Source organism: Mastigoproctus giganteus, chromosome 5, assembly GCF_048544385.1.
Source record: "Mastigoproctus giganteus isolate SK-2022 chromosome 5, ASM4854438v1, whole genome shotgun sequence".
NCBI lineage: Eukaryota > Metazoa > Arthropoda > Arachnida > Uropygi > Thelyphonidae > Mastigoproctus > Mastigoproctus giganteus.
Genome location: NC_143579.1, coordinates 62,947,354 through 62,975,333, shown reverse-complemented (window position 1 = coordinate 62,975,333; position 27,980 = coordinate 62,947,354). Strand labels below are relative to the sequence as shown.

General features: G+C 36.8%; 1 protein-coding gene across 1 annotated transcript in view; it reads left to right on the top strand.

Annotated features, from left to right (window-relative positions):
• LOC150085454 (uncharacterized) overlaps positions 1-22,311 on the top strand; it is an 860,907-nt gene extending 838,596 nt beyond the window's left edge. Inside the window, exons 42-44 of the mRNA XM_090374571.1 lie at positions 7,891-7,980; positions 20,062-20,139; positions 21,973-22,311. Of these exons, the coding sequence (XP_090230697.1) occupies positions 7,891-7,980; positions 20,062-20,139; positions 21,973-22,181 (377 nt within the window). The 3' untranslated portion in view covers positions 22,182-22,311. The remainder of the gene's footprint in view (positions 1-7,890; positions 7,981-20,061; positions 20,140-21,972) is intronic.
• Positions 22,312-27,980: the final 5,669 nt, after the last annotated feature.

Below are 27,980 nucleotides of genomic sequence, written 5' to 3'. Positions count from 1 at the left end.
CTCTGACTGTAACTTTTAAATACAAAAGTTTTATACATGATCAAGAATCTCCCCCCCCCCCCCACTATCTTTATTTCGCTAGTATACATTGGCAGGTAATATAAAAATAACCAGGTCTTGATAAACAAGTACCTACTTTGCCTCAAGTTGCAATTATGAAATCGAGGCTATAGTATATAACAGTGATTCCTCATTCCGGTCTCTATTTCAGTTGTCATTAAATTAATAGCAGTATCAGAGAACCTTTGAATTAATTTGGTAGACAACATTCAGTAATGTATCAGTATTGCCGACTAATGTAATATTTTGTGAACGATTTCTACTTTTTGTACGAAATATTTATAAGCATTGTAGGGTATCCACTTACGAGGGATATCCTTCTAAGGTTCAACTATACTGACAAATGCTTAAGTCTATTATAATCAGTCATATTACGGATGTGAAAATATCTTTTGAGCTTTTCAGAAGAAAGGAACAAATGATATTCGTTCTACTTCGGGGTCACATAGGTTTTTCCCAGAACCTTTATGATAATTATGGGCAATTGTTTTAGTCAACATTCCAAATTATAAGTTACATGCGGAACAGTTACTGATACTGTTCTGTAAATGATATTATAGATAATGCAGACTGGGTGTTCCCTATGAGTCTTTGGTGGACCTAGACTAGAGCTTCTGCCAAATTAAAGCTGTAATTTCAATATGTATTCTTTTTTCTACAGAAAAAATGGAGGAGCTAATTCGTGGGCTACGGGGTCCTCCTGGCCTACCCGGTCATGGCTTGCCAGGAAGGCCAGGACCTGCTGGCAAATCCGGAATTCCAGGTAGCCTCTCATGCATGCTCGTTTTTCTGGCATGTCGCTCTCGCTGCTGCTATTTTATGTGCAGTGTGATTGTTCGTCTACTTAACTAAAACAATTGAAAACATCATAGTTAACTATTTCGATGCCATATGCCTAACTCTCAGCACACAAATGCTTTGCTTATTGAACGCTTCTTTCTTTTTAATAAAATGGCTGCTTTTTCGCTAGCTCTGAGAATTGTGCAATATTAATGATAAAATTATATGACAGCACTTTGTGTGGACAAGAGACCTCTCTTTATGCGGTTTTTTCCAATGATATTTAAGCACTGATATATTCATTCCTTGATGTGATTACTCACATGGATTACAGGAGCATCCATGTTGGTTATGATTGTGAACTGAATTCCACAGGTGCATCATTTTTATATCTTTATTGTATAACTCAATCAAAAAAAAATATGTAATGCACTGGTTGTATGTTTAAGGTTAAAGCCGATACAGCAATACCGAGTGAATTTAGAAACTATTTAGTTTTAATATTCTTGTTTTCACGAATAAGAGTAGTACTTTGTCCACACAGGGTGCATACTATGTAATGTTAAAGGATAATCGACACCAGTTATATAATGTTTTCATTCTATAATTTTAAGATTTGAAATGTACTGTATTTACAGAAAACTCTTTTAAAGCAAGAATATCTTCAAGTATAGTTCACTCCACTGTGATCCTAACATGAATATGTCATGTCATGTCATCGAGTAATGATCTGAATAATAAATAAAGGATAGGTACGCGTGATATGTAACAGCATCAAATGTTAGTACCATACTATATAAAGAAGGTGGTCAGTTATATATGGATTTGTTGTGTGCAAGAAGAAAGATTTAAGTGATTTTAACGTGGCATGCTAGTTGGCACTGTATGCTCCAGTATGAGTGTCTCAGAAACTGTTCAGGTCAGCATAAAGGCTACAGTCAGTCAAATAACAACCTAGTATAATAGTGGTAACCAAAGCGGTATTTCGTTCTGAAATACAGCAAAAAAAAAAAAAAAAAAATATATATATATATATATATATATATATATATATATATATATATATATACTGGGCTTAGGAACACATTACTGTTCTTGTTGTTTTACGCTGATGGGAAGACCAGAACAGCAGTGAGTCCATGGACTCATTCTACCAGGTATCAACAGTGCAGTGATGTTGGGGAGGGCTCTTTGATACCACAGGTTATGAGAAAATTGTTTCCGACTATTCATCTCTCTGTAGAAATCCACAACCATATGTGGCATGCTTTCGATACCTCAGTGGGACCTACTCATTGTGTATGCCAAACTATAAATGGAAGAAATTTCAATTTAAAAACAACCACCGTTATGTTTTTAAATGGCAGAATTTGCTGTACGTAGTACAATACTCTTCTATAATCCTATAAACAATAAGTTATCAAAAAAAAGATCTAGGAAAGCACATTCATAGCAGCAAGAACGATATTGGTTCATTTTTTATATCTAAAAAATATTACTGACTCTTCAAAGAACTAAAAGCAACCAGCAGTACTTTATTTATTAGTTGAACAGTTTTTCCCATCCCTTCAGCATGCACGAAGTTCAAAATTTTCTCGTATGCAGTCAAAAAGGAACCGTAGTTATTCTCAAATAATCAATCCTCACTCAGACAAGCGTTTCAGAGATTTTCGAGTAGGAATTACCATCCTTTTATCGTTGGATAAATAGGCACTTAGCAATGTAAGATAATAACATATTTTATAACATGATAACTTAATAACATATTTTACAACATGAGAAATGTCACAGGTGTTTTGATATTAAAATTCCAATAGTTTAGAGAGCTAATAAGCTTCGAACATAGAGGATTTAGTATTAAAATTGCAAACCAGTGAACTTATTTCACCGTTCTGCACTGTCTGAAATCTGGTCTACTGTTGCCTCTTCACTCACCAGTTAGAATATTTCCTCCTCATTCATTTTACTAAGCTCCGCAAACCAAAAAATAAAACTTAGTCGAAAAGTTTTTTTTTAATGGGGTGTAACGGAAGTTTAGCAACCACGTCACACTACCTATGTGGCTTGTGAGAAACGTAAGGTGAAATACTGAAATTAAAGCAATAACATACGGGGCCACGGTAGTCTTGTGGCAACGTTGCCGGCTTGCTGAATAGCTGATCGAGGTTCGATGCCAGCTGCTACCCTTATGGGAATTTTCCCAGGGGCATTGAGTTTGGCGGTCTCAAACCGTGGTCGTGAGGTTTTTCACCGGGATTGACTCCGGTTTTCCCCTCACTACAGACAAACCGCCCTTCGCGACGAGGGATACACGAAAATTTGATAGGGCTAGGCACGCGCATAGACTAAACTTCGCTGCGAACTTTACTCTAGAGGGAAGGGGGTTAGTGGGGGCTTGCGGCACGTCCTGCTCCTTAAAAAATGCACTAAGGCACTTTTGCACAACAAAATTGTGCAAAATGCTTTTGCACAAAATCAATTTCTGCAAAATAAGCCCAATACTGTGCGCAGAGCATTTCATTTCAGGTGTTAGCAAAGGTTCATAATTAAAGCAAATAGCACTATTTATGCGAGAACAGAGAACATTTAGTTTCTGCGCATGTTAGCAAGCATAATATCCAGTGCTTTAGCTACAGGATATGATATATATTCCAAAATAAATAATTGGTGTGATTTTAATGAAACATAGGAAAAACCGACAAATCGTTCTTACAGAGCGAAATATAAAATTTCCTTAAAATCCATCCACTGGGAAGAGTTATTACGTGTAGACGGACGGACATAAGAAATAATAATTGTGGCATTTCTATTAGTCCGATTTTAATGATATTTGGAATATTCAACAAATCTTTCTAATTTTCCAAATATAAATTTCAATAAAATCCATCCTGAGAGTTGAGTTGTTACATACTGGCGAGCAGCAGGCAATAAACGTATTATGTATATATGCTAATGTCCTTACAAACCGGACCATATTTTACAAATCGACCAGATAATTGCGTTTGTTAAGGTACGTATGCGTACTTCTATTTTTGATGTGAAAACATGTATAGCGGTACATAACAATGGAAATGCAAATGTTGTGGTTAAATGTTCGTATTGTTTCAATCGTACTATTGTATTCTATAAATGGATTTCGCTAACCTCTTTCGTACACACGCTTTAATTATTATTTTTTTTTTAACGTAACCAAAAAAAGTAAATTTAATGAAATCAACATCTTTTTTGGCATATCTCGTATTGTCGAGATGTCTCTGTAGTTTTCAGCTCCTTTACTGATGAAAATTTCTTGAATGAGCTACCGAGCTGTTTCAATTGACCACAAAATTCAATAGTGTTCGCCCTGCACTACACAAAGACTACTAATTCAAACATCAAGTTAAGCAATTATAAACTGTATGGGGACCAATACCGACCCCAATTATGAAGACATTTTAAGAAAAAAAAAATTAAAGCATGTGTACCCGTACTCACGAAAGATGTTTTATGTGAAAACATTCTTGGCTTGGAAGAGGTTAGCGAAATCGATTTGTAGAATAGTATGATGTCACAATCTTAGTAACAGCAGGAAGCATAGTTGTAGCTTCGAGACTACATCGGCACAGTAGTAGTAGTAGTGGCGGCATGTGTATGAGCTTATGCTGCATCAGCCAAAAAAAAAAAAAATCACACCATTCCCTCCAAATGCCTGTCCAGTTCTTCCTTAAATTTATTCAACCTATCAACTTCCACAACGACAGATGGAAGTTTGTTCCAGCAATTAACCACCCGCCTATTCTACATCTGTCTTTTCTTAATTTGAATTTATGCCCCCTTAGGTTCGTAATCTGAACAAGTGGAAGGATCCCATCAGAATTCAGCGTGCTCGACCCATTCAAGGCCTTATATACCTCAATCAGATCACTGCGCAGGTGCCTAGTCTCCAGCCATTGCAATTTGCAGAACTTAAGCCTCTCTTGGTAAGAGAGGCTTCAGTATAAGAGTATAATTTTTTCCCAGTCATAAGTATGATTGGGAAAAAATACAAATATTTAACCACAACATTTGCATTTCCATTAGATTACATTGTTAGGTGCCGCTGTAGATGTTTTTACATCAAAAATAAATAAAAGTGAACATACGAACCTAAACATAAATAATGCAATTAACTGCCCGATTTGTAAAATATGGTTCTGTTTGTAAGAATGTTAGCATATATGCATAATGCACCTATTGCCTTCAACATGCTGCCGCGGTGAAGGCAATAGCTAGCATGTAACAACTCAAACTCTGAGGATGGATTTTCATGAAATAAAATTTGGACCTTTTAGAAAGATTTGTTGAGCATTCCAAATATCATTAAAATCGGACCAATAGAAATGCTACAATTATTATTTCTTTATCCGTCCATCTGCATGCCTCCTCCCAGTGGATGGGTTTTAAGGAAGTTTTATATTTGGCTCTGTAAGAAAAAATTTTCGATCCTTCCTATATTTCATTAAAATCACACCAATTATTATTATTTTCTTTTTTTGGAATATGTATCACATGGGCTTTGTAAAATATGGTCCTGTTTGTAAGAATGTTAGCATATATGCATAATGCGCCTATTGCTATCCATATGCTATAGCACTGGATATTATGCTTGCTGACATGCACATAAATAGTGATTTTTGTTGTAAATTGTTAATTATTAACCTTTGCTAATAACACCTGAAATGAAATGCTCTGCACATAGTAACTACCTTTTTTTTTTTGTAATGAACATATTTTGCAGCAGATGCAAAGCCCAGCAATTGGTTTTTCTGAAAAGCATAATTATACGCATTTTAATCGATGGATTTTAGCTGCTGATGAAACCCACTGCCGTAGCGCATGCAATGCATTCATTTAAGGAGCTGAACATGTCTGTTAAATAGTCAGGACGCAACCCACTAACCCTCTTGCCTGAAGAGTAAAGTCCGCAGCGAAAACGCTACTAAGTTTAGTCTATGCGCATCCCTAGCCCTATCATCAAATTGTCATATATCCCTCGTCGCGAAGGGCGGTTTGTCTATTGTAAAAGAAAAACTGGAATCATCCCGGTGAAAAACCTCACAACCACGGTTTGAGACTGCCAAACTTAATACTGAATGGAAAACCCGTGGAAAAATTCCCTTAAGGGTAGCAGCTGGAATCAAACCTCGACCAGCTATTCAGCAAGCCGGTAACATTTTCACATGGCTACCATGGCCCCGTACGCTATCGCTTTAATTTCACTATTTCACAGCAGTTGCATGGGTAGTTTGATGTGTTGCTAAACTTCCGTTATATTCCAATTTTAGGTGCCGCTATAGATGTTTTCACATTAATAAATAAGTCATTATAGGAGCATGCTTTTATCAAATGTGTGTCATAATACTATGGAGTTCCCTACTTATTTTTCTTGTATTAATATCAATTCTTGTGGCCTTCTGGTAGACAATATTCGGTGAGGATAGGATGCGAACTCTTTCCATCAATTTCTGCAGTATACCGAAAATTTATGCGCTGTAGTAGCACCATGATACTTCCATTTGTTGACAATGCCAGCTGCCACTGTTTTTCTACCTTGGTTGTTAATATAGCATCCTTTGATGACTCTTCATTGGCATTTGTTAAATTCTAAGCCTCACCCTACTGTATTTCATTTATCTGTCTACTGGATAGAAAAGCAACTTGGTTGCTTTTAATTTTTGTCGCAGACGGTGGCTGATTCATTTTCCCTGAATATCGGGGAATTTCGGCAATATACAAGGTTTTGAGTATGTAGGAATCCCTCACTTAGTTTAACTTCTATTTGTTGGAATTTGTTCAATTGGGGATATGGGATTATTAACCCGGACGTAAGGGATTACCCTAAGGACCAGGGGACTTTGTTGCCGTTAAAGGCATTTTTTTTTGTTGTTCCCACATTGGGCTGCCTGGGAGCCGAAAGAGAGTTGGGGTCCACTGGTATTGTGCTACCTTCGGCGGGCGCAGAGATGGTGCTGGTAGCACTGACAGTGAGTATACTCAAGCCCAGCTCCATGAGACTAGGGACAGGCACTGGGTAGCAGGCCCCTGCTCCCTGGTGGTGAAGGGGCCTTTTTTTTTTACACTGCAAACACACTGATACACACACTTGGCACTACAGGTCCATTCGTAGACGTTCTACTTGAATACAAAGTATACAAGTGGAGATGAATGTTTGTTTGCGTGGCACATTAGACATGAACCCATACATACTTTAACTTGCAAGAAATAGCAGCAATGTGCATTGCACTGATTTAGTAGTTCCAGAGCTACTAAACCAGTGATTTGGCTTAATAGTTCAGCATTGCTGCTGTTGGTTGTGTAAATCATTTATTCCAATCTATACTGATATTAAATAGGACTGTCCATGCATCCTTACTGGCGCCTCCGTAGCCAGGTGGGAAGGAGCAGCAGTGCGTAGCACACGCTCCTTGATTAGACCGTGGTTCGAGCCCGTCACCACCAAATACAGAGGATGCGGAAAGGTCAGGGAATGACCACCGCATATCCCGGAGCAATATGGCCTTAGTTGCTAATGCTCCTAAAAACCGAATAATAATAATAATAATAATAAGCATCCTTACTATCCTTTTCTGCCCTTCATGACTGTGCACCTCTCCCCCCCATTTCTTCGGTGTACACGTGCCTGCTTCTAATAACTACACGTCTAATTTGACACAACGACATTCATCATCCCCATACAAATGTTTCCTCTGCAACATGCTTCTTGAGTTTATAAACTTCTGTACTTTGTTTTTCTCTCTCTTCCGTGCTGAAAAGCTATTTTTTCTGCTTCTCTCTCTTCCTGTTTGATATTAAATTTTAGACCTAATGGCTTTGGTTACCTCTGGCCTATAATTATTACATTATCTGCAAACAGCAACTACTCTGATGTTTCTTCCATGTAAATAGTATTAATCTTCTCTACTAGAAACGTTTTACTGACGAACAAGGGTGGGGGGAAGGAAGGAAATATCATTTGTGCAAGCGTAATTCCAATAAAATATCTACAGATATATTATTTTGTATTGAATTCAGGTGATCCAGGAACACCGGGACTTCCAGGAGAACGAGGATTTATGGGAATGCCAGGCATTCCAGGCCCACCTGGATCTGCTGGACCAAAAGGTATAGTTCATTAGTTTAGTTTATTAGCAAAATATCTTTCAATTCTGTCATTTGTGCAGAATATTTAAAATGAATCATTGTATGTGTAGCCCCTGTTCCAATCTTTATATATTAATCATGCAATTACAATTTATGTAAATAGATTAATTTTAAGTAAAATAATAGTGTTGGCATGTTCCTGGAACTGAAATTTTTAAACATTGCTCCACATATATATTCTTGAACAAAATCATGCCTGCCTACCTAATAGTGCATTGGGCAAATATTTCGCTGTGATAACCACTTGCACCTTGCTCGGCATCGACCACGAGATCTCGGAAAGTGTCCTCAGGTATCCTGGCTAGCTGCACAGAAGGACCACCCGGAGTTCATTAATGGAGTGGGGTACCTTGCTTCCATGTATGCATAACACTGTAATATACTGGGTGGGAAACAAGGCCACTCAACCCAAAGGGCAAAAACAAAAATCATAACTTCTGTGAGATAGTCTTATTCGGGGTACTGTTATGAATTAGTTGAATATGCACTTCCTTGGATGTGCATAAATGAAGATTGTTCCATGCATGTTGACTGTTGTGCCCTGAATACACGAATCACTTTCAAAATGGCGAACATAAACAAATACAGGAATCGCATAGTGCAGTTTCGAACAGTGCAGGTTTTGCTATAGCGTGGTTTACAAATTGAAAAAAAATTAACTGCATTATGCACCAATACATTTGATATGTATATATGTATTATAATGCCAGCACATAGGCCAATGCGTTATGGATTCAAGGCCACGCTGACTTGTCGCAACTCCCATTATATACAGACCCTGCTAGCTTTGATAGATTAGTAAACACTCTAGATTCCGAGCAGTGAGGTCATTGATTGTGCGTAAGCTGTACAAATATTTTTCACTGTGTATTTTTATTAAAGATTATTTTTTAAAAACGTTACACCTTTATACGCAAATATGAGTGGAAAGAAGAAATGCAATGGCGTCGTGTGTTCTTCTAGATCCAAACATCGAACGAGGTATGAAAGTAAGGCAGGCATTGCAAAATGACATTCGATGTTATAAAGAGATGTATGCAGATAAAAAGAAGAAAGAAAACTGCAAACTAAGCTGATCGGTTATTTTACAAAAGAAAAATACAGTACATACTTCACTTATATTCTTTTGGTATGTACATACTGCAGTAAAAATCATTTGTACTGTATTTACTAGTATTTTTCATTTTAGTTTCTTTTTTTGCAAGAATTTCATGTGCATCAATTTATAGTGAACAAACATCTATATATCTTTGCAACTCGACCCATATAATCGAATTGTCGGAACGTATTACATTAAAATACATACTAATAATACCTCGATCAGTGTGGTTTCGCATAGCGCGGTATTTTTTTGGCACGAATTAACCACGAATGTGAGGTATTCCTGTATAGTAATCACATGACTTGCTGTTTTCTTTTTTCAACACTGCAAGACACATGTGTTGTATGTAATCATCTGATCTCAGTCTGCCATATTATTTGGAGTGCCATTATTTCAACAGTCTACTGTACATTGATTCCATTCCTCATCTCAAATAAATTATGCACTTCCTTGGATGGCGCAAGATTAAAAGAATAATTTTAAATACACTGTCCAATCAAAATGTTGACTATCTAATAGTGGGTATATCCTCTCTTTCCATCAGTATCCCCACCACACGAGAAGCGAATACTGACCTGTCTATAGCAGCAATGGCAGGACAGGTGGGATCAGACAAAGGGGATTCCTGCTAGAGGTAACCCTGGTCTTCCCCAGGCTTATATACAACGTTTTTACTAAGAGGGCATGGTTCCCTGAATGCAAAACTATGTCAATTGGGCCTCATACAGGACCCTAAATGGACCTATGGTACAGAAGAGGATTGGACCCATGTCTTATGACTGCCCCAATTATCCCCACAGATTAATCAGCAAAATAGGACCTATAAACTGTGGAGATGAGCATCTCTGATGACATGCATTACATGGCCTTCTCTGAGTTTGCTCAAAAAGCTTTTGAGACTAGGAGAAGAAACCATGCTGCAACTTCTTACCTGATGATGACTTGAGCTCAAATGTGTCTGGCCTGCTAGAATGTGTTTCCCATCCAGCTCCAGGTTACTGAATTCATTTTATTTTCAATGTATTATTATTAACACACTTGGAATACTGTGTTCAAGTATGGAGACTGCACCTTAAGAAAGACATCGAGCTTCTTGAAAGGGTGCAAAGACGGGTAACTCGCCTGGTGAGATCGGCAAAAGGGCGTCCTTATGAAGAAAGACTTCGAATATGTGGGTTGCAGAGTTTGGAAACTAGACACCTTAGAGGAGATTTGATTGAGGTGTTTAAGGTTCTAAGAGGCATCTGGAAAGGTTGAGCAGATGGGCTGAGAGGTGGCAAATGAAGTTTAACATTGACAAATGTAAAGTACTACATATGGGGAAACAGCAACCCCAGAGCAACGTATCAACTCTGTGGTACTAAACTGACAGTGGTAGAGAATGAAAGGGACCTGGGGGTGGTTGTGCAGGCAGATATGAAGTTCTCTGAGCAGTGCAGATGGGCTGCAAGAGTAGCTCATGGTGTATTGTCAATGATATATAGGAACTTTTCTAGCAGGGATAAGGAGGTGATTATTCCCTTGTATAAGGCCACACCTAGAGTACTGTATACAGGCCTGGAGGCCTCATTTCAAGAAGGATGTAGAGCTGCTGGAATGAGTACAGAGAAGAGCAACAAGATTAGTGAATGGAACAAAGGGGTGCTCTTACGAAGAAAGGCTTAAGTTTTGCGAATTACAGTGTCTGGAGACTAGGCACCAGCGAGGTGATCTGATAGAGGTGTACAAAGCTTTGAATGGTTTGAGCATGCTCAATGCTGATGGGATTCTTCCTCTTGCTCAGAATAATCACCTGAGAGGGCATAAGTTCAAATTGAGGAAAGACAGATGTGCGGAAATTTGCCTTTAGCCAGCGGGTGGTTGGTAGGTGGAACAGACTTCCATCCCTTGTCGTGGAAGTTGATAGCCTAAATAAGTTTAAGGCTCAGCTGGACAGGTATTTCGAACGAACAAGAGGGGTGAAGTGGTTATTTTTTATTTATTTATTTTACTTTATTTTTTTTTTTTTGGCTGATGCTGCATAAGCTTGCTTTCTTGCATCAAATGCCTCTACTAATGCTAATGCATCAGTAAAATGAATGAGGACGAAATTTTCAAGATTATAAATGATGCTAGAACTAGGAGACATAAGTTCAAGTTACGGGGGGAAATGTTTAGATTAGACTGCAGGAAGTTTTATTTTAGCCAGCGAGTTATAAATTACTGGAATAAGTTGCCTACATGGGTGGTAGAGGCTGACAGTTTGGGGAAATTCAAAGGTCATCTGGATAGTACCTTCAGGTCAGGGAAGCGCATAGGATGATAAGTTTAATTTCCTTTTCTTTTATTAATTATCATTGTTTTATTTGGGTTTTTTTTTTTTTTTTTTGGCTGATGCAGCATACGCCATAGGCTTTCTTGCACCATGCAGCCATTAATAAATACTAATGTATGTGTCTTCTTATAATGAGTAAATTTGGTGTTTTGCTTCCATGCATGCATAACACTGTAATATACTGGGTGGGAAATGAGGCCACTCAACCCGGAGGGAAAAAACAAAAATCATAACTTGTGTGAGATAGTCTTATTCAGGGTACTGTTATGAATTAGTTGAATATGCACTTCCTTGGATGTGCATAAATGAAGATTGCTCCATGCATTTTGACTGTTGTGCCCTGAATATACTGCATATAAAAATTTTATGTTATCTCGGGGTTAAACAGTACAAATGAAAGTGTAAAAACTGGTCACTGTGTGAATTGCTGTGAACCCTGTGATTTGCTCAAAAGAAAAAAAAAGTCATCTTGGTATATGTCTTCATTTTGGTGGCACTTGTGTCCTGTCTGAATGTGTGAGCAAGTGCTGTGTATTATTGGAAACCAGTCTGTCCCTCAATAAGTAAAAAAGTACTTGTTAGTATGGCAGCTGTATACTGAGTGGAATGAATGGTAGTATGTGTTGTTGTAGCAGGCCCCCTCCAAATTGGACAGCAATGAAGGCAACCTACATGGAACCCCCCTGCACTGTTGATGTCATTCCCACTCATTTGTGGCATGGTGTGGGATATGCTGACACTGGCTACAGCTGGTCTGGCTGTGGGATTATTCAGAGGGAACTACTGTCCTCGGTTGATCTCTGCCCAACTTACCCATACTCCCTTCTCATTCCTATTTTTCAATTGATGAACCCTACCACCACAAATCTTTTACTTTTCTTGTTTGTTCCCCCCCCCCCCTCCATGTGGATGATGGGCTTCTTCCACAAGGGTGCCCCTCTATTTCTTGTCTAGAACCCCACCACACGGCAAGGCATGGACTATATAAGGCATCTGAATGCTGCAGGAGGTATGTTATACCATGTTGCCAGGAGATCGAAGCACTGAATCTGTCGATCTCAGATATTTCTATGAGATTCATATCCAGTGAATTTGGCTGCCAAGGTAACCACTCTCTAACAATACCAGCAAAATAGTAGATCGCATTATCCTGTTGCCCTTCGGGAAGACAATCACTGTGCAGGGGTATCTGTGTGAGCAGGAGCGACTGGGGGTTAAATCGTCGCACCCTTTCTTCTGATCACTACCCGTGGTGTTGAGGCTTGGTTTCCAAGGCCACCCTCAAAAGAAACGATAAGAGACTAGCTACCACACAGTGCTGCATCCTTTTGGCTACAACTAGGGTCTGCTGCACTGTCAGTAAGTATCCTTTTGGCTACAACTAGGGTTTGCTGCACTATCAGTAGTACTCCTAGACTTGGAAGTGATCCACCACAGCCTCCATTATTGCTTTCAAGAGGAATTCTAACTACCATCTTGGGAAATACATTCAACATCAAGCAGGAAAAGAGAACTCTTTCTGCAACACTAACCAACCCTGGCAAGCAAGATGGATGGTCACAATCAAAGGGCCTATTACAAAGAAATTCCTATCAGATATATCCTTGACCTTCCCTTGGTTCTCAACTGGTCTGCACGCCACCATCTTAATCACAGGACACAGCTCCATCAAGCAGACACTCACATCTCTGGGTGTCATTGATGATTCCTTCTGCTTCTGTGGCCAGGTTGAGGACTGGGAGCGTCTTGTTTTCTGACATCCTCACTATGAAGATCAGAGAAGTACCTTAATCTCGAGAATCCATGATCTCCCTCATGACAGGCCACTTCTTTGTTACTGAGAAAAACTACTACTTGGCATTCACACAGTTTGTGCAGGATCTCTTCACAGCCAGGACTCTTCTCACAATGACAAATACAGCTCTTCATTTCACTAAATAGCAGTGCCTCTATGAACAGCGACTCCTTTGAAAATCTCCCGTGATCTGTAAACCTGGATTGATGTCTTGATTGACTCTCTCACAGGTCTGTCTCACATGGTTTGGTTTGGTTTGTTTGGATATTTTGGCACATTAGCAACTAAGGCTATAATGCGCCAAGACTAGGTAATATTTAAAAAATTTAAACTCTCGGTGACCTAATTAGTAAGGCCACCATGTCCAGATATATAATAACAAAGATATAAAAAATAAATCAATAAAGACGTAACAATAACATAAATTTTAAATACAATTAAAAACTTTTATTGATTTAAAATAGCTAAAAACAGCAGACACGTTGTCATTGTCGGATAAAATCTGACTGAGTGTATATGGCTCAGTCAGATGATTAAAAGCGGTAAAACGAATGCTGCTAAAATCTGGACAGTCAATTAAAAGGTGTCTGATCGTTAAAATTGTGCCACAGGACACACACATAGGAGGGTCATCAGCCCTCAGTCTCACATGCTAACCCAGCCTTGGGCTGGTTAGGAATTCCTAACTACTTCTCAACTCTCTAACCACGAGACTTTCCTCCATTTTCTGTTTCTCCCCTTCCGCCCCGGTGTGAGCAACTTTGCTCCACTGAATGTGGGCAGCTGCCTTCTCTACAACCACTACACACTTTCTCCCTACTTTACTCCCCTTCTTGTACCATACCCCTGAGCTTGATTCAAATAATTTTTTTTTTATCTTGTCCTCTGTCCAAGAAACTCAGGCGACCCTGACAGAGGATAGCCAGTGAACGTATGTTATCTCCCCACTGCCTGGCTTACCTTCCATGGTAATGGACGAGGAACATGGGGGCCCACAATCAAGTAGCCAAAACAATAACAGAAAACAAGGAAAACCACACACCTCTGGCATTTGCAGAGTCCTGATGGCGTGGTTGTGGGAAGCCACTTTGTCCACTATGTGAAGAGGTATACCCAATCAGCTACAATGATTAGGTAGTTATAGTAGTCTAGGGCAGCATTTCCCAAACTGGAGCCTGTGAAATGGACCTTCTGGAACTGGTGAAATTATTCGTTCTGTGTATAGCAAATTGACGATAAATAAAGTTAGTATTATATATTTATGTAAAAATAAGAGTTGAGTTGTTTTAAACATAAAACTTTGAATTTTCTTTTCAAAAAATTCCAGCATTCTTGCATATACACACGCACAGAGAAACACATATATATACACAGTAGACGATTAAAAAAAAAATCCCTGATAATCGATATCTCAGTTAATCCAAAAATACAGTACGTAAGAGATATGTTCCAGGATTTCTTACATAAGTTAAGTTTTACGTAACTCGTGAACGACTAATAAAATATTGCTTCCATATCCTGATATTACAAAACCACATAATGTCCTCAGAAGAATGAAGAAAAATAGTTATATATTTTTAATTAATTCAATTAAAAACTTTATCTGGGGACAGCAGTGAAGTAGCCGGAGTGGCACATAAGGAAAGAAAAAAACGCTGTTATTGCAATATAAAAACTGATATTGTATGTATTTCGTAGCCTTGGTTATTATAGTTGGCTTCATTGGTGCCAACCCTTCACCACTTCTCATATTCTTGTCTTTGTCCTTTATTATTGTGTTCACCATGGACACTGATAAATCTGAATTCCGCATGATACTTGTTAATGTTTGATCATTTTCATATATCCTTATTATTTTAATTTTCTGATCCAACTTGGTAGATTTACTAGTACCGCTGTCACTTATTCTCTTAGGTGGCACCATGATAACGGTCAAAATTAAATTTTCTGAAAGGAACTTCACAGGGTTAAGGTGAAAACACTATTATCACCCCATGCAATCTCACATTTTACTAAAGCACATTTCTAAAGGTCCCTATCATAAAACAGTAAAGACAATTTGCAGTTTCTGGTTTATTGGGCTTTCTGTTAGTACAATTCATTATAAATGGATAGTAAACTCTTATCTTATTGCATTTGCGATAATACCGATAGCTGGAATTTTGTGGGTTTTACGTTATTATGGTGAAATGTGTATCCCCTTCACTGAAATCTTTAGTCATAAAAAAAACATAAATAAATTTTAAGAATTTTCTCTTCATTCCTATTTTTAAGCTTGTTACTCCGTATCTCACTTGTGCAATTTGTGCGTGCCATTATTGATTGCTCATTTTTTTTTTTTTTTTTTTTTTTTACAATCCTAAAAAAAAAAAAAAAAAAAAAAGAGTGAAAAAAAGTTACGTAAGTCGTGGACTACTGTATCGAAAAATGGTCAGCAACCTCTGTAAAAAATATGGTGATAGATAAAAAACAAAAAAACTTACCACACACTACTTCACTTTATTTTTTACGACATAGCATATAGTGTGGTCAGCAACATTATAATGATTCATTAAAGATTTAAAAGATGCACAGTTTTCACACTTTTGAATAATTTCAAGTTTTTGTTTGGTTGAAAGCACAACTCTTATGTTTAACCATCATTTTCATGATTTCTAAGCAAAAAATATTTACTAAAAAAAAATTTCAACATCCCCAACTTAAATAACAAAACAAAATTTGGTAAAACTCCAGATTAGTGTACCCTGTCCAACATGTCGGCTACCAAAACAGTGGGAAAGCAGTGATTGACAAGTTTTGACTGCTCCCACCGTCCTCCTAGGTTGGTATGCCTAGGATGTTCCCCCCCCCCACTTGCCTCTGTTTTTAGATTGCGAACTTATTTTCCGATTCAAAAACAGTGGGATGGAGGAATAAACATCCTACCTAAGCTAAGCACTCCCCTCTTCGATGACACAAAACAATCAGAAAGAAAATGCCTCCACAATAATCACCCAGTCACAGAACTGAGTCGGAGGTGCCATCACCTGTCGATCACCGCCTTCATTGGTGTACTCTATACTGGAGTTCAGCCCAAAATTTGTCTTTTTGTGGTGCAATGGAACATAGTAATCGATGCAATGCACTAAAACAAACTAAACATTTGCTCTCTTTATTTATTTTTTTTTTTTGAGTAGCAGGTGTGAAGACGGTGGGGGTTGCAAGGTAATAGGTACATTAATCTCCCAGTGACACCGCTTCTTGTCGCTTATTTACACCTATTCTAGTTATTACTTGAATTTTATGATTTCTGGTTGTTTTTAATTTGGAGTCTTGAAGTGTCCCGGTTAATCGAGAGTCTGCTATATATATATATATATATATATATATATACGTTTACATCGATTTTCTTAAATACTGGTGTTTTTTTTACATATAGGTATTGGCGTTAATACAATACTGGTCTTTAAGCTAGCCTTGTCTCGGTTATCTTAAATTCACATGGCCTATACATTTAGGATTTAGAAACTTATTGCGTATTGCTAAAGAAATTTTCATGATAATTACTGATGAAAATTTTTTATGTATCTGTAGCAATAGGTAATTATCAATACTATTTTATAACTATATAATAATATTTATACATTTTTTTTTATAACTATATAATAATATTTATACATTTTTGCTTTACATCACGTGGCCGTCAATCCCCTACTTCATCGGGGGCTTTGAGTGGATTAACAGCCCATTCGATGTAATGCTTTTATACTTACTCGTTTCTGTTTGTATCTATCACAGCTTTGCTATTTTATTTATATTAATTTTCTTAATTATTGTTAGCTAAACTAGTATTAATTATTAATTAGTTATTTTTTTACAATCTCTTCAGCAAATGTGATAGAATACACAAAGCCCAACGGGTAAGCCTTTTATATTGTTATACTACAACTACTTACTTAATGTGGTCCAGTGTAGGTGGTAGAGTCGAAAAAGGGAATTTCCCGCTTTTAATTTGTTTTTATGTATGGTTATTTTTATGGCGCAGTCGCATTAGCATTTCACTGTGTGCTGATGTCGCATTGGCCGAAGTCCCCGATTTTCAATATATATATATATATATATATATATGAGTTAAGTTAATAATGGTAAGAGTTTTTTAAAGGTAAAATATGATATACTAGCTTATCAGGTAAATCATAAACCATGGCGGGTACCCAACGTGACCTGGAAAAAATCAATCTATGCCATGACATAAGCAATAAATTATAAACATATATATATATATGTTTGTGTGTGTGTAGGAGTCCACAAACTTTTTTTGATTTTTGAAATGTGATCCATCAGAAAAGGCAATTTTTTCAGTAGTCAGTGATTCAATTGCGCCATTCACATGCAATGGGTTGCAGTAAGCATAGGTACCTTGACTGAGAGGCCCATACGGTGGAGGGTTCGTTGCATTGTGGTATTGGAAACATCACCGGTTGTCCCCTGGTTCAAGGCCATTGTCAGCCGTCCCACCATTTTCCATCTGTTGGCTTGCACAAGGCGGGACAGCATATGTTCACTGGTAACCATCAATGAGGTGTGTGTGTGTGTACTTGCTACTTTGTTCACTACTTCTCCAGTACAGCACACCACAAACAGCCCATGTGATTTGCAGTTTCCGTAATACTGCCACTCTTCAACCGTTATTCAACAATTATCAATTAGATCACATCCCTTACATATCATATAAATCAAGTACTTCATATGGGCCCTAGTGGGTAGCACAGTTGGTAGGATCGCAGTCCTCCCCATACCAGGTGGAAAAGACCTGAGTTTGAATCTAGTCGATGATGCGAGGAATTTTTATGGGTTTTTTTCACATGGCTTCATTATGCAACATTCTTCTCTTGAACAGCCTTAGCACATTTATTGGAAAACCAAGGTTTGGATAAAGGATGAGATTTTAAAGTGGAGTTTGGAATAAAGGATTCCATTCCTGCAAGAGTAATTTCACTGACACAATCTGAGCAAACACGTTGACATCAGAAGTTTTGAAACAGTAATCCAACTAAGGAAAAGAAATCTTGCAAATCATCCCATTTTGCATTCTTGTAATGCTACAAACATGAAGTTGGGAATAGCCATGATTGTCTCTTCTCCATTGGAGAAGAGACAATCACCAAGTAGTTGGTGATCTGAGGTGCCTAAAGGACCAGACACTTTGACAGTGTACTTAGAAGAGTTGTTTGTGGGAAAAAGATCAAGCATGTTGGCTGTATGATTAGGTTGTCTGGTATTCTGGTAGGTAAATGAACAATATGTGCAAGGTCATTAGTAATTGCAAAAGTCTCAGCATCTCGACTAGCCAGGTGTGTGTGACTAGAAAATGGAGGCCAGCTGGAGTTGTGAACATTAAAATCACTAAGGAAAATTACCTCACTGTTAAGAAAGTTGGACTGGAGAAAGTCAAGTTGCAAAGAGAGGAAGTCAAAGAGTTCCAAGTGATTAATGGATTTGGGAGAATGGTAGAGACAACACATGAATTTGACAGAATGAGATAGAGCGATTTTAAGGTAGTGAAAATCGAAATGAGGAGATTCCAAATTACCAAGTCTCTGACAGGGAATATTGGAATGGACATATGCACAAGTACTACCTTTGAGGCGAAAGGAATCATACAGCAAATAATTTGGGCAACTGAGATGAGCAGTAGTTGAATCAACCGATAACTGAGATTCTGTCAGAAAAAGTACATGGGGGTTTGGCAGACTGCAAATGGAAATGGGCATCGTTGAGATTAGAATTGAGACCACATATATTTGTGAAATGAACTAGGAAGTGTTTGGGTTTAGATCTTTTCGCAGATAAGATTACTCCATTAGTCTGACAATTCATGGTGTATTCAATAGTAAGAAAAAGTGTTGGGGGGGGGGGGGGGAAACGTGCTGTATGAAGAAATGAAATTTTTGGATATGGCGCACGCATGGTAAGAATATACCCAGATCCTTGACATAACGTGACTTCGACACAAGCTTCAAGCAGAGTGGTGGTATTGCACTGGTTAATGAGAGTCATCTACCACCTAACATTGCCTAGTAACACAGAGGGGCTGCATTCTTCCGTGTGGTGTGGGCACCACACGGAAGAATTGCCACAACCCCTGCTTACTTTGGGTCACACCTGGGTGGTCACCCACTGCGTATGGGGGTTATACCCAGGATTACTAACAGTCCCACCATCGTGAAGGTGCAAGCAGAGGATTTGTCTGTCACAGACTGTCCAGACTTCGCCAAAATTGGGTACACTTCACTTGGGTTTCACCCGAATATCAGTTCCATCAGCATTTTAGACTCCCAAATAGGAAGCAGAGCTTGTCTGGCATATCTGAGAAAATGTCTGCAACAGTCTCAAGGACCAAGATGGTGAATAAAAACTTTGGAAGACATCCCTCCATCACCTGTAAGTGGTTTCAGGTTTATATCATGTATTTTACTGACACAATAATGTTTTAGTTTAGTTTTGAAGCAGGTTGGTATATATCCTGTATTTTCTGATTCTGAAAAGAATCAGAAAATACAGGATATCTACAAACTACAATACAAACTGTAAACAAGTATGGAGTCAGATTTTATATTTTCATTTTGAGAGGTGATATTGTATCATATTTATAAAATATAAATTTCTTGAAGCTGTAACAGAAGTGAAAAATTTTATTGTTTTTATCGAATTTCTGTCAGTAGGGAAGGAAATGAGTACCACATGAGCACTTTGTATTAGTGTATTTATTTGGTAATTGCGATTTAATTTTAGATTAAATCGCAATTACCAAACACAAAGTTCATTTATTCATTCACTGATTCATTTCAGGAGAAAAGGGCGAGAAAGGAGATAGAGGACCTGAAGGAATAGGCCTAGAAGGTCCCATGGGCCTCAGAGGACTACCTGGTCAGTATATTCTAGTATGTAAATGATAAATTAGATAGTATGAATCAGAGCTGTAATACTCAATGATAAATGATAAAGTATAAAAAATTTTTTAGACATTTAATTCAGCTTTCTTTAAATTTTTTATATAATTATGTAATTTGTATAATTCAACATGACATTTAAATGTATCAGAAAATTTCTATACAGAGGAATATTAGTGAGGAAACTTTTTTTTCCTCCAATACCAAAACACACACTGAGCTCTTTCTACTCCTATAAAAGTTTAGAGAAGATGCTCGCTTGCAGCCTTTCTTCTGACTTTCAATATCACGCAGAACGAAAACTCACACAAACTCTATGAATGTGCAAAATGATTTCGGATGGTTTGGCACTTGTGTTGCTGTCACTACTGCAAAGCATCCAATCCTCTGGTTACTATCAGGAGCTGATTGCATTAGCATTGGCACACGATGCAAGAAAGCAAGCTTATGATGCAGCATCAGCCAAAAAAAACCCCTCCCATTTCACTCCTCCATTTGTTCCAAATGCCTCTCCAGCTCAGCCTTAAATTTATTTAGGATATCAACTTCCACAACAAAAGATGGAAGTCTGTTCCACCAATCAACCACCTGCTGGTTAAAAGCAGACTTCTGCACATCCATTCTACAACTTTCTTTCCTCAATTTGAATTCAGTTTGCTCAACCCATTCAAGGCCTTATACACCTCAATCAGATCATGGTGCTTACTCTCCAGGCACTGCAATTTGCAGAACTTAAGCCTTTCTTGGTAAGAACACCCCTTTGTTCCCCTCACCAATCTTGTTGCCCTTATTTGTACTCATTCTAGCGACTCTACATCCTTCCTAAAATGAGGCCTCACCATTGCCTTGTATAACGGGATAACCATCTCCCTGTCCTGCCAGCAAAATTCCTAAATATCATTGATAAGACTCCATGAACTGCCCTGGTAGCCCATCTGCAGAGCTCAACAAACTTCATATTTGACTGCACAATTACCCCCAGTTCTTTTTCACTTTCCACTTCCCTGAGTGTAGTACCACACAGTTGGTACGTTTCTCTTCGGTTATTGCTACCCATATGCAGTACTTTGCATTTGTCAATGTTAAACTTCAGTTGCCACTTCTCAGCCCATTTGCCCAACTTATCTAGATCCAGTTGGAGTGGCATACTTGTTAAGAACCCTGCACATTAAATCTGATATACCTTCATCAATATCATTGATGAATACACAAAACAACAATGGGCCCAGCACCAAACCCTGGGGAACTTCACTAATAACACAGTGTCCATTGATTACCACTCTCTGTCGTCTCCCACTCAACCATCCCTTTATCCATTGTAGCAATTTACCCTTAATGCCATACCTCTCCAATTTGTGCAACAGTATCAAAAGCTTTCCTGAAATCCAAGTATATGATATCAAAATTATTTTTGACATTCAGTTCCTTTGTGATCCAGTCAAATTGGTCAGACAAGACCTCCCTTTAATAAACCCATGCTGTGTCTTAACTATTACTGCAGTCTTGTCTAGATGATCCTGTAATGCTTATTTAACCAGTGACTCCATTATTTTCCCCAGAACACAAGTTAAACTAACAGGTCTATAGTTACCTGTGTCACCCTTCAAACCCCCTAGGTGTGGTCTGAGTTAACTATTTTCCATTTCAAAAAACAACCCAAGCAGCCTTTATTTATTATTTTTAATGGAAAAAAAAAAATCGTGTGAGGGTAAAGGAATCATAGCTGGAGAATTCTGTTCTGTTGACTTGTTATAGTAAATACTTTATAAAACAATAAGTTTATATAATGTATCCTTTTTTTTCCTTTCAGGTCCTCCAGGACCATCTGGAACTGGAGTTCCTGGACGAACGGGTGATCGAGGTCCACCAGGCAGACAAGGTGTGGCAGGAATCCGGGGACCACCAGGTCCACAGGGACCTCCTGGTTACTGTGAACTATGTAGCTATCCAGGTGCTGACTTAGTAAGTGCCATACAAGCCCAAGCTAGCCAGGACACGAAAGGAAATACACTGGAATAGTGCTAATTGTGATCAACACTCACCACTGCCATTTCTATATAAACAGAGTACTCACGACGAGCATATGTCTGGTGCTATTGTGGAGGAAGTTTTCGTTATTCCAATCGCTGTTGAGAATATCCCTTTGGAAGCATGCAACTAAGATTTTCTTTCTTTTCTTTTAAACTTGATTTTTTTTTTTTTTTTTTTTCTAATTTACTTGTGATGTGTGCACATTGAAGAATATTTGATATGCTTGATACAAGGCAACAATCATTTATTTGCAAGATTTTCCTCATCCAAAGAGGCACTTTTTATCTCAAGAATTCTGAAATTCCCAGAGCTTTGATAACCTTACTTACCCGGTTACCTCACTTGTTTTATTACATACTGCTTTTTTAGATATATTTTTCTTATCATCAATACCAGCAAGAGGAACAGTGATATCAGAGAAGAATTGCCGTAAAGTTGTTTTAATCCTTCTAAGGTGCAATGCATGTCATGTGAGCGTGTCCTGAAAAGATATTACACTGGACGCTGATTGATTATCAATGACAGTGTAGCTGTTAAAGCATTATTATGGTGTAAATCTATGAAGAAACCTAAATAGACAAAAGCGTGACATTTGTGCCATACTGCTTCCTTAGCAGAACTGTGTATGAAACACTTGCCTTCATGATGGCCTTAAAATGTGTGTGTGAGAGTGTCTGTATGCGAGTGAGAGAGAGAGAGAGTGTGTGTGTGTGTGTGTGTCTGTGTGTGAGCGAGTGCATATGTGCACTCAACAGTAAACACTGCCATGTAATTTATGCTAGTTGATTAAGTCATATTTTACTAAACAGCCTATCTTTAAGAGTATTGGGATGGAGACTTTATATGAAATGGAATTTTATTCTTATTCAGTGATCTGTGATTCTGTTATTTTACTAACCGTTTCCAGTTTCAGATCCCAGAATTGCATAGTTTTTAGAATAAGAACTCCTATATATCCATGACATGCAAGCATTTAAATGAACATTGCAGTAATTATATTGTAGTGATAGTATTTATCTCATTTAAAATGCAGTAAATAAAACTGCCAATACTTGGTGCTAAAATGACAATTTTCACTGCCATAAAGGGTGATGCAGAATATTAACTTCCTCTGCCAGTCTATTAAACTTTACCCAAACAATCACAATCCATAATTGCAATCCTGACTACTTACCTACACAAGTGAGTCAATCTTATACTTTATTAATTCTCTTACCTTTGTGCATTGGATACTCTTGAAACCAACCCTGGAAAGCAAAAACATACCACTTTCCACCATTGATCTTCATACGCAAATTATAAAAATAAATTTATATATTTAAAAATAAATTTACAAGGTTTCAAATATTTACAAGTGTAAGGAAATTATATAACACACATGAGAAAGTTTAACTGTGATCACCATTACGTTCCTGAATAAGAATGATGAGAATGATGTTGAGATATCTCATACAGGTGGCAGAGTAAGACATCAGCAATGTGCTTATATAATGATGTGATCTCATATCCGACTACAAGTTAGTGTCGAAGGAGAGGAATATTCAAAGCATATCCATTTTATTATAAATATATATCTAATTAAAAGTATTTAAATACAATAATTTTCAATGTTTAAACAATGGTTTGTATCTTTGTTCAATTTTTTTTTTTTAATTATCATATCGATACCTGAATCGAGTCACACTCCAACACTATTTCAAGTTTTCCTATCCCAAAAATTTGGAAAAAAGAAAAAAGAAAAGAAAAAAAAAAAAAATAGTTGCTTACAGTTTTTTCCACTGTAAGCTGTTCAACTGAATTACAGGGCACAGTGGATAGGAAGCAATGCTACCCATTACTATTCCATAGCTTGTTTAATTATTTCTGTAGTAAGAAATTATCGAATGTATATGGAAAATCTTTTTAAATAACATTTGGACAACTAGATATAGATAAGCATATCACTTGCCATAACTTCGTTCTTTAGATAATGCCAGTGCAAAAGGTGGTGGCAACTAAATAAGGTATTCCACAAAAGAAGTCATTATACTTTTTTCTGCTGCATGTAAGATTATCATTAAACTGTAAATAAATAGATTACACATAGAGAAAAAAATTACTGAGAAATTTTATTAGTCTCTAGCTCAGTCAAAGCATCTTTCCTTTATGCCCCACTAGAACTGATTCTTAATGAAATATGAAATGTTAATTTTTAATAACAAATTCTTCACATTTACTACATATCTTAAACAAATACGAAAATTGATTTTCTTTCCTTGTGTGTGTGTGTGTGTGTTGTGTGTGTGTGTGTGAGAGAGAGAGAGAGTTAGTACAACTCATTTAGAAAGTAAGCTTGAATCAAAAAGTTGCCAAATTAGTACACTGTTAAATACTTTTGGGTGTATATTGGGATATGGGTATAAAAATAAGTGCCATTTTATTTGTTACTCATAAAAATAATAATAAGCAACTTTTGGAATGGAACTTGGTAATATCATTTGTGTTTTTGTGAAAAGTTTGCTAGGGAACCTATAAATGATGGTATTTGCAGCTGCCTGTTAAAAAATGTTTCATTAAAATAATGTTTCTTAATAATTTTGAGTCAGACATTAGATTTCGGGATAATGTAGAACACTTTTTCTATAAAATAGAAATGAAAAGGTAATAGAGTGTAGTCAAAACAAAATATAATCATTTTAAAAAACATTACCTGTGATAAATTTTGAACATCACTGATTCTAGAGGTCTTTTTAATTTTTTTTTTTCTTTTTTCATCATTCTATTTCTGTCATTCCAGCCAGTTTCTTTGATATTGTGCTTCAAAAGTTAAGCTTTTTATCTTACCAGATAATTTAAAATATCTGTAAGCAGTTTTAAATTAGTTTAATTAGTAATTATTTTAATTAAATATTTAAATAACTTTAATTTTATAAGTATTATTCAAATGTGATTGAAAAAAATGTGCTTATAATTAAATCAGATGGGGGACTGGAGGTCTAACAACACATATATACCAAAAAAAATTTTCACTATTTCAATCTTAAATATGAAAAGACTTATCTGATGCTTGTTCAGTTTCACAGTCTAAAATTAAAAGTTATCCATTTACTAGACAGCAGACTTTGGCAAAGTAAATTTTTTTTTCAGTAAAAATTTATAAGCTTGTTGACGCAAAGATTTAATCACAAAAAAAGAAAAAAATCTCAGTGTAGTTATCTAGTATGGATTCAAATGTGTGACATGTAGTATTACATCAAGCCATCTGGGGTAACTGCATATGTTATCCCCAGATGATTTAATGTAAAACTGTATACCACCACATCATATCCAAATGCAAATTACTTTCTTCGAATCTGGCTAGATCAGAATGCCCACATGATATAAAATCAGTCTTCTCTGTGTGTGCACGAGTTGCGTATTATGTGAATATGGTGAGGAGAAAAATGATTGCATTAATGATGATAGTTTTGTTTCTGAATTCACTTGACACAGAAAGCTGAAATCTAATAAGTGATATTGGTCTAATTGGTTATAAATTTAGGTATCTTTTTTATCTTTTGTATTATCAAATTCAATACAAATTGTTTACATATGTATTATTGAAAACAAATATTTAAAAACAGAAATTGGAAAAAGAACATTTATTAAGAATTAAAATTTAAAACCAAAATAATAAATGTACTTCATTAAAAAAAGAAAGTCAGAAATTAAGGTACAGAAATAGATGAGGAAACCATGATTATTATTATTTTTATAACTGATTTATTAAATTCATTTATCACAAAGAAAGGTAATGCAAATAAGAAAAATTAAGTAATGATATGTTTGATTTGTGTGTAGCTATAATTGGAAAACAAAATTTTGCCCAATTGTCTGTTGGTAATTAAAGCAATTTCCCAAAAATTAAGTTGTGGTGTTCATTTTCCTAAAGCAAATATCCCTTCTTTCAGCTATTTTAATACATACAAGCATACTAAAATAGCTAAAACACACATACAATAATATAATCACTACAGAGGAGCTGGGATTGATACCTCAGCTTTTCTCACTAAGTCTTTGACCATTAAAGAGGAATCAGTTTATTGCAGGATAGCTGTAAGATGAGGTTTCCAAAGCCTTTATCATATTAAGTACACGGCTACAATTCCAAGCATTTTCATGCCTCAGGTGCCAGCTGAATTTTGTTGCCCTTTTAAGATACTATTTGCTACAATTTGTCCCTCTAATTTTTTTTTCTCTTTCGCCAGGAAACTGAAGTAGAGTAGGAAAGGCAGTCCAGGAGTTTTTGTTTAAATTTAATATAATTCGTATAGAGAAATTCAGAAAACATAAAAATTACAAAGAAATTTGAGTAATATTTTTGCATATTTGCATTTATTTTCACACTTTTTTGTTGCGTGAGGCCGGTGTCTCACTGGCTCACCCAACCAGCCAGCTCTGCAAGCATCATAATTTCATGGAGGCAAGTTCAAGATCAGCCAAAAGTGCTATCTGGCCCAAAACAGTGAGATATGCCACAGGGATAAACCATTCTGGTTCTCCTTTGCTGTCTTTTTTGGAGACAGCCTAGGAGAGAATCAGTCTGATTTAATGCATTCAACCATCACTGGAATCAAGGTGAGCACACCAATACCTCTATCTTTAGAGATGATGCTCGAGATATTTTCTGAAGAGATCATGAAACACTAAAGCATGAGTCCATCCCTTTAACATACTAGTGGCTTAATGGTCTGAAAAAAACCATGATTGCTTCCCCCCAGGGATGTGAAGATCAAAGTATGTAGACAAGATCCTTGAACCCTAAGTGAGGTTGTTTAGAGGTGCTGTGAGCCTTGAATTAATTTTTGTAATTCAAGTTTACTTTCATGATGCACTTTGCAGATTTTGAATTTGAGAGGTTTCTTGCAATTTTTTGTTGGAGGTGGTTGTAATAACACTCAAACCCTGTAGTGAGAAGTTTGGTACTGTCTGTTGTAAACTTATTTTTCTGTACCCTCAGTACAGAAAATGGGACCACGTCAATTAATTGCAAGAAAATTCATTGTATGACAGTTCACTATATGAGAAAATTCGATGCATGACAGTTCGGTGTATGAGTCAATTGGTGGCTATGACAATTCAATGAGTACAACAGTTTGGTGTACATTCACATTAAAGAGCATTGTAAAGACAACTGTCATGAAGAAGTGGTAAGAAAATATCACCAAACTGTTGGCATATCACACAGAGATCAGAAATAAACAAAATCAGTGAAGTGAAAGGTTCAGGAAATGAGCAATTTTGGCAACTTAGAAAGGAGGAATGCAGAAACTTAGAAAAACAGAAAATTATACGTTTTTTTAATCCATTTATATTGTATAAAAGGATTCACACTGATACTTCTCATAGACAGGTTGGAAAGTGAGTACGTCCTCTTTCAGCATGACTCCATCCATATTGTAATGCCTTTAATCCAAATACGATTATTTATTAATTTTTTTTTAACATTCCTACTCAGTTGAATCCTATACTTTTCCAGAAGCATGAATTGGTTGGTGGTTGGGAAATAAAAAAAGAAAAAAATTACAGGTGCAGAAACCAGGTGAAAGGAACAGAAATGAAGATCATCACTGTGAAAGTTGTTAAAGCCATGCATTGGTTTAGTAACATGGATTGAATGGGAGTTGCAAAGCCAGAAACTTATTTAGACAGAAACCACAAGAGAGGAAAATTAATGAAGGTAGGTTCCTTTTTCTTTTATAGGGAACTCCAAAACCTCTTGTATTCTAGCAACATGGATTTGTTGCATAAATTTGTTGCAATAAATTG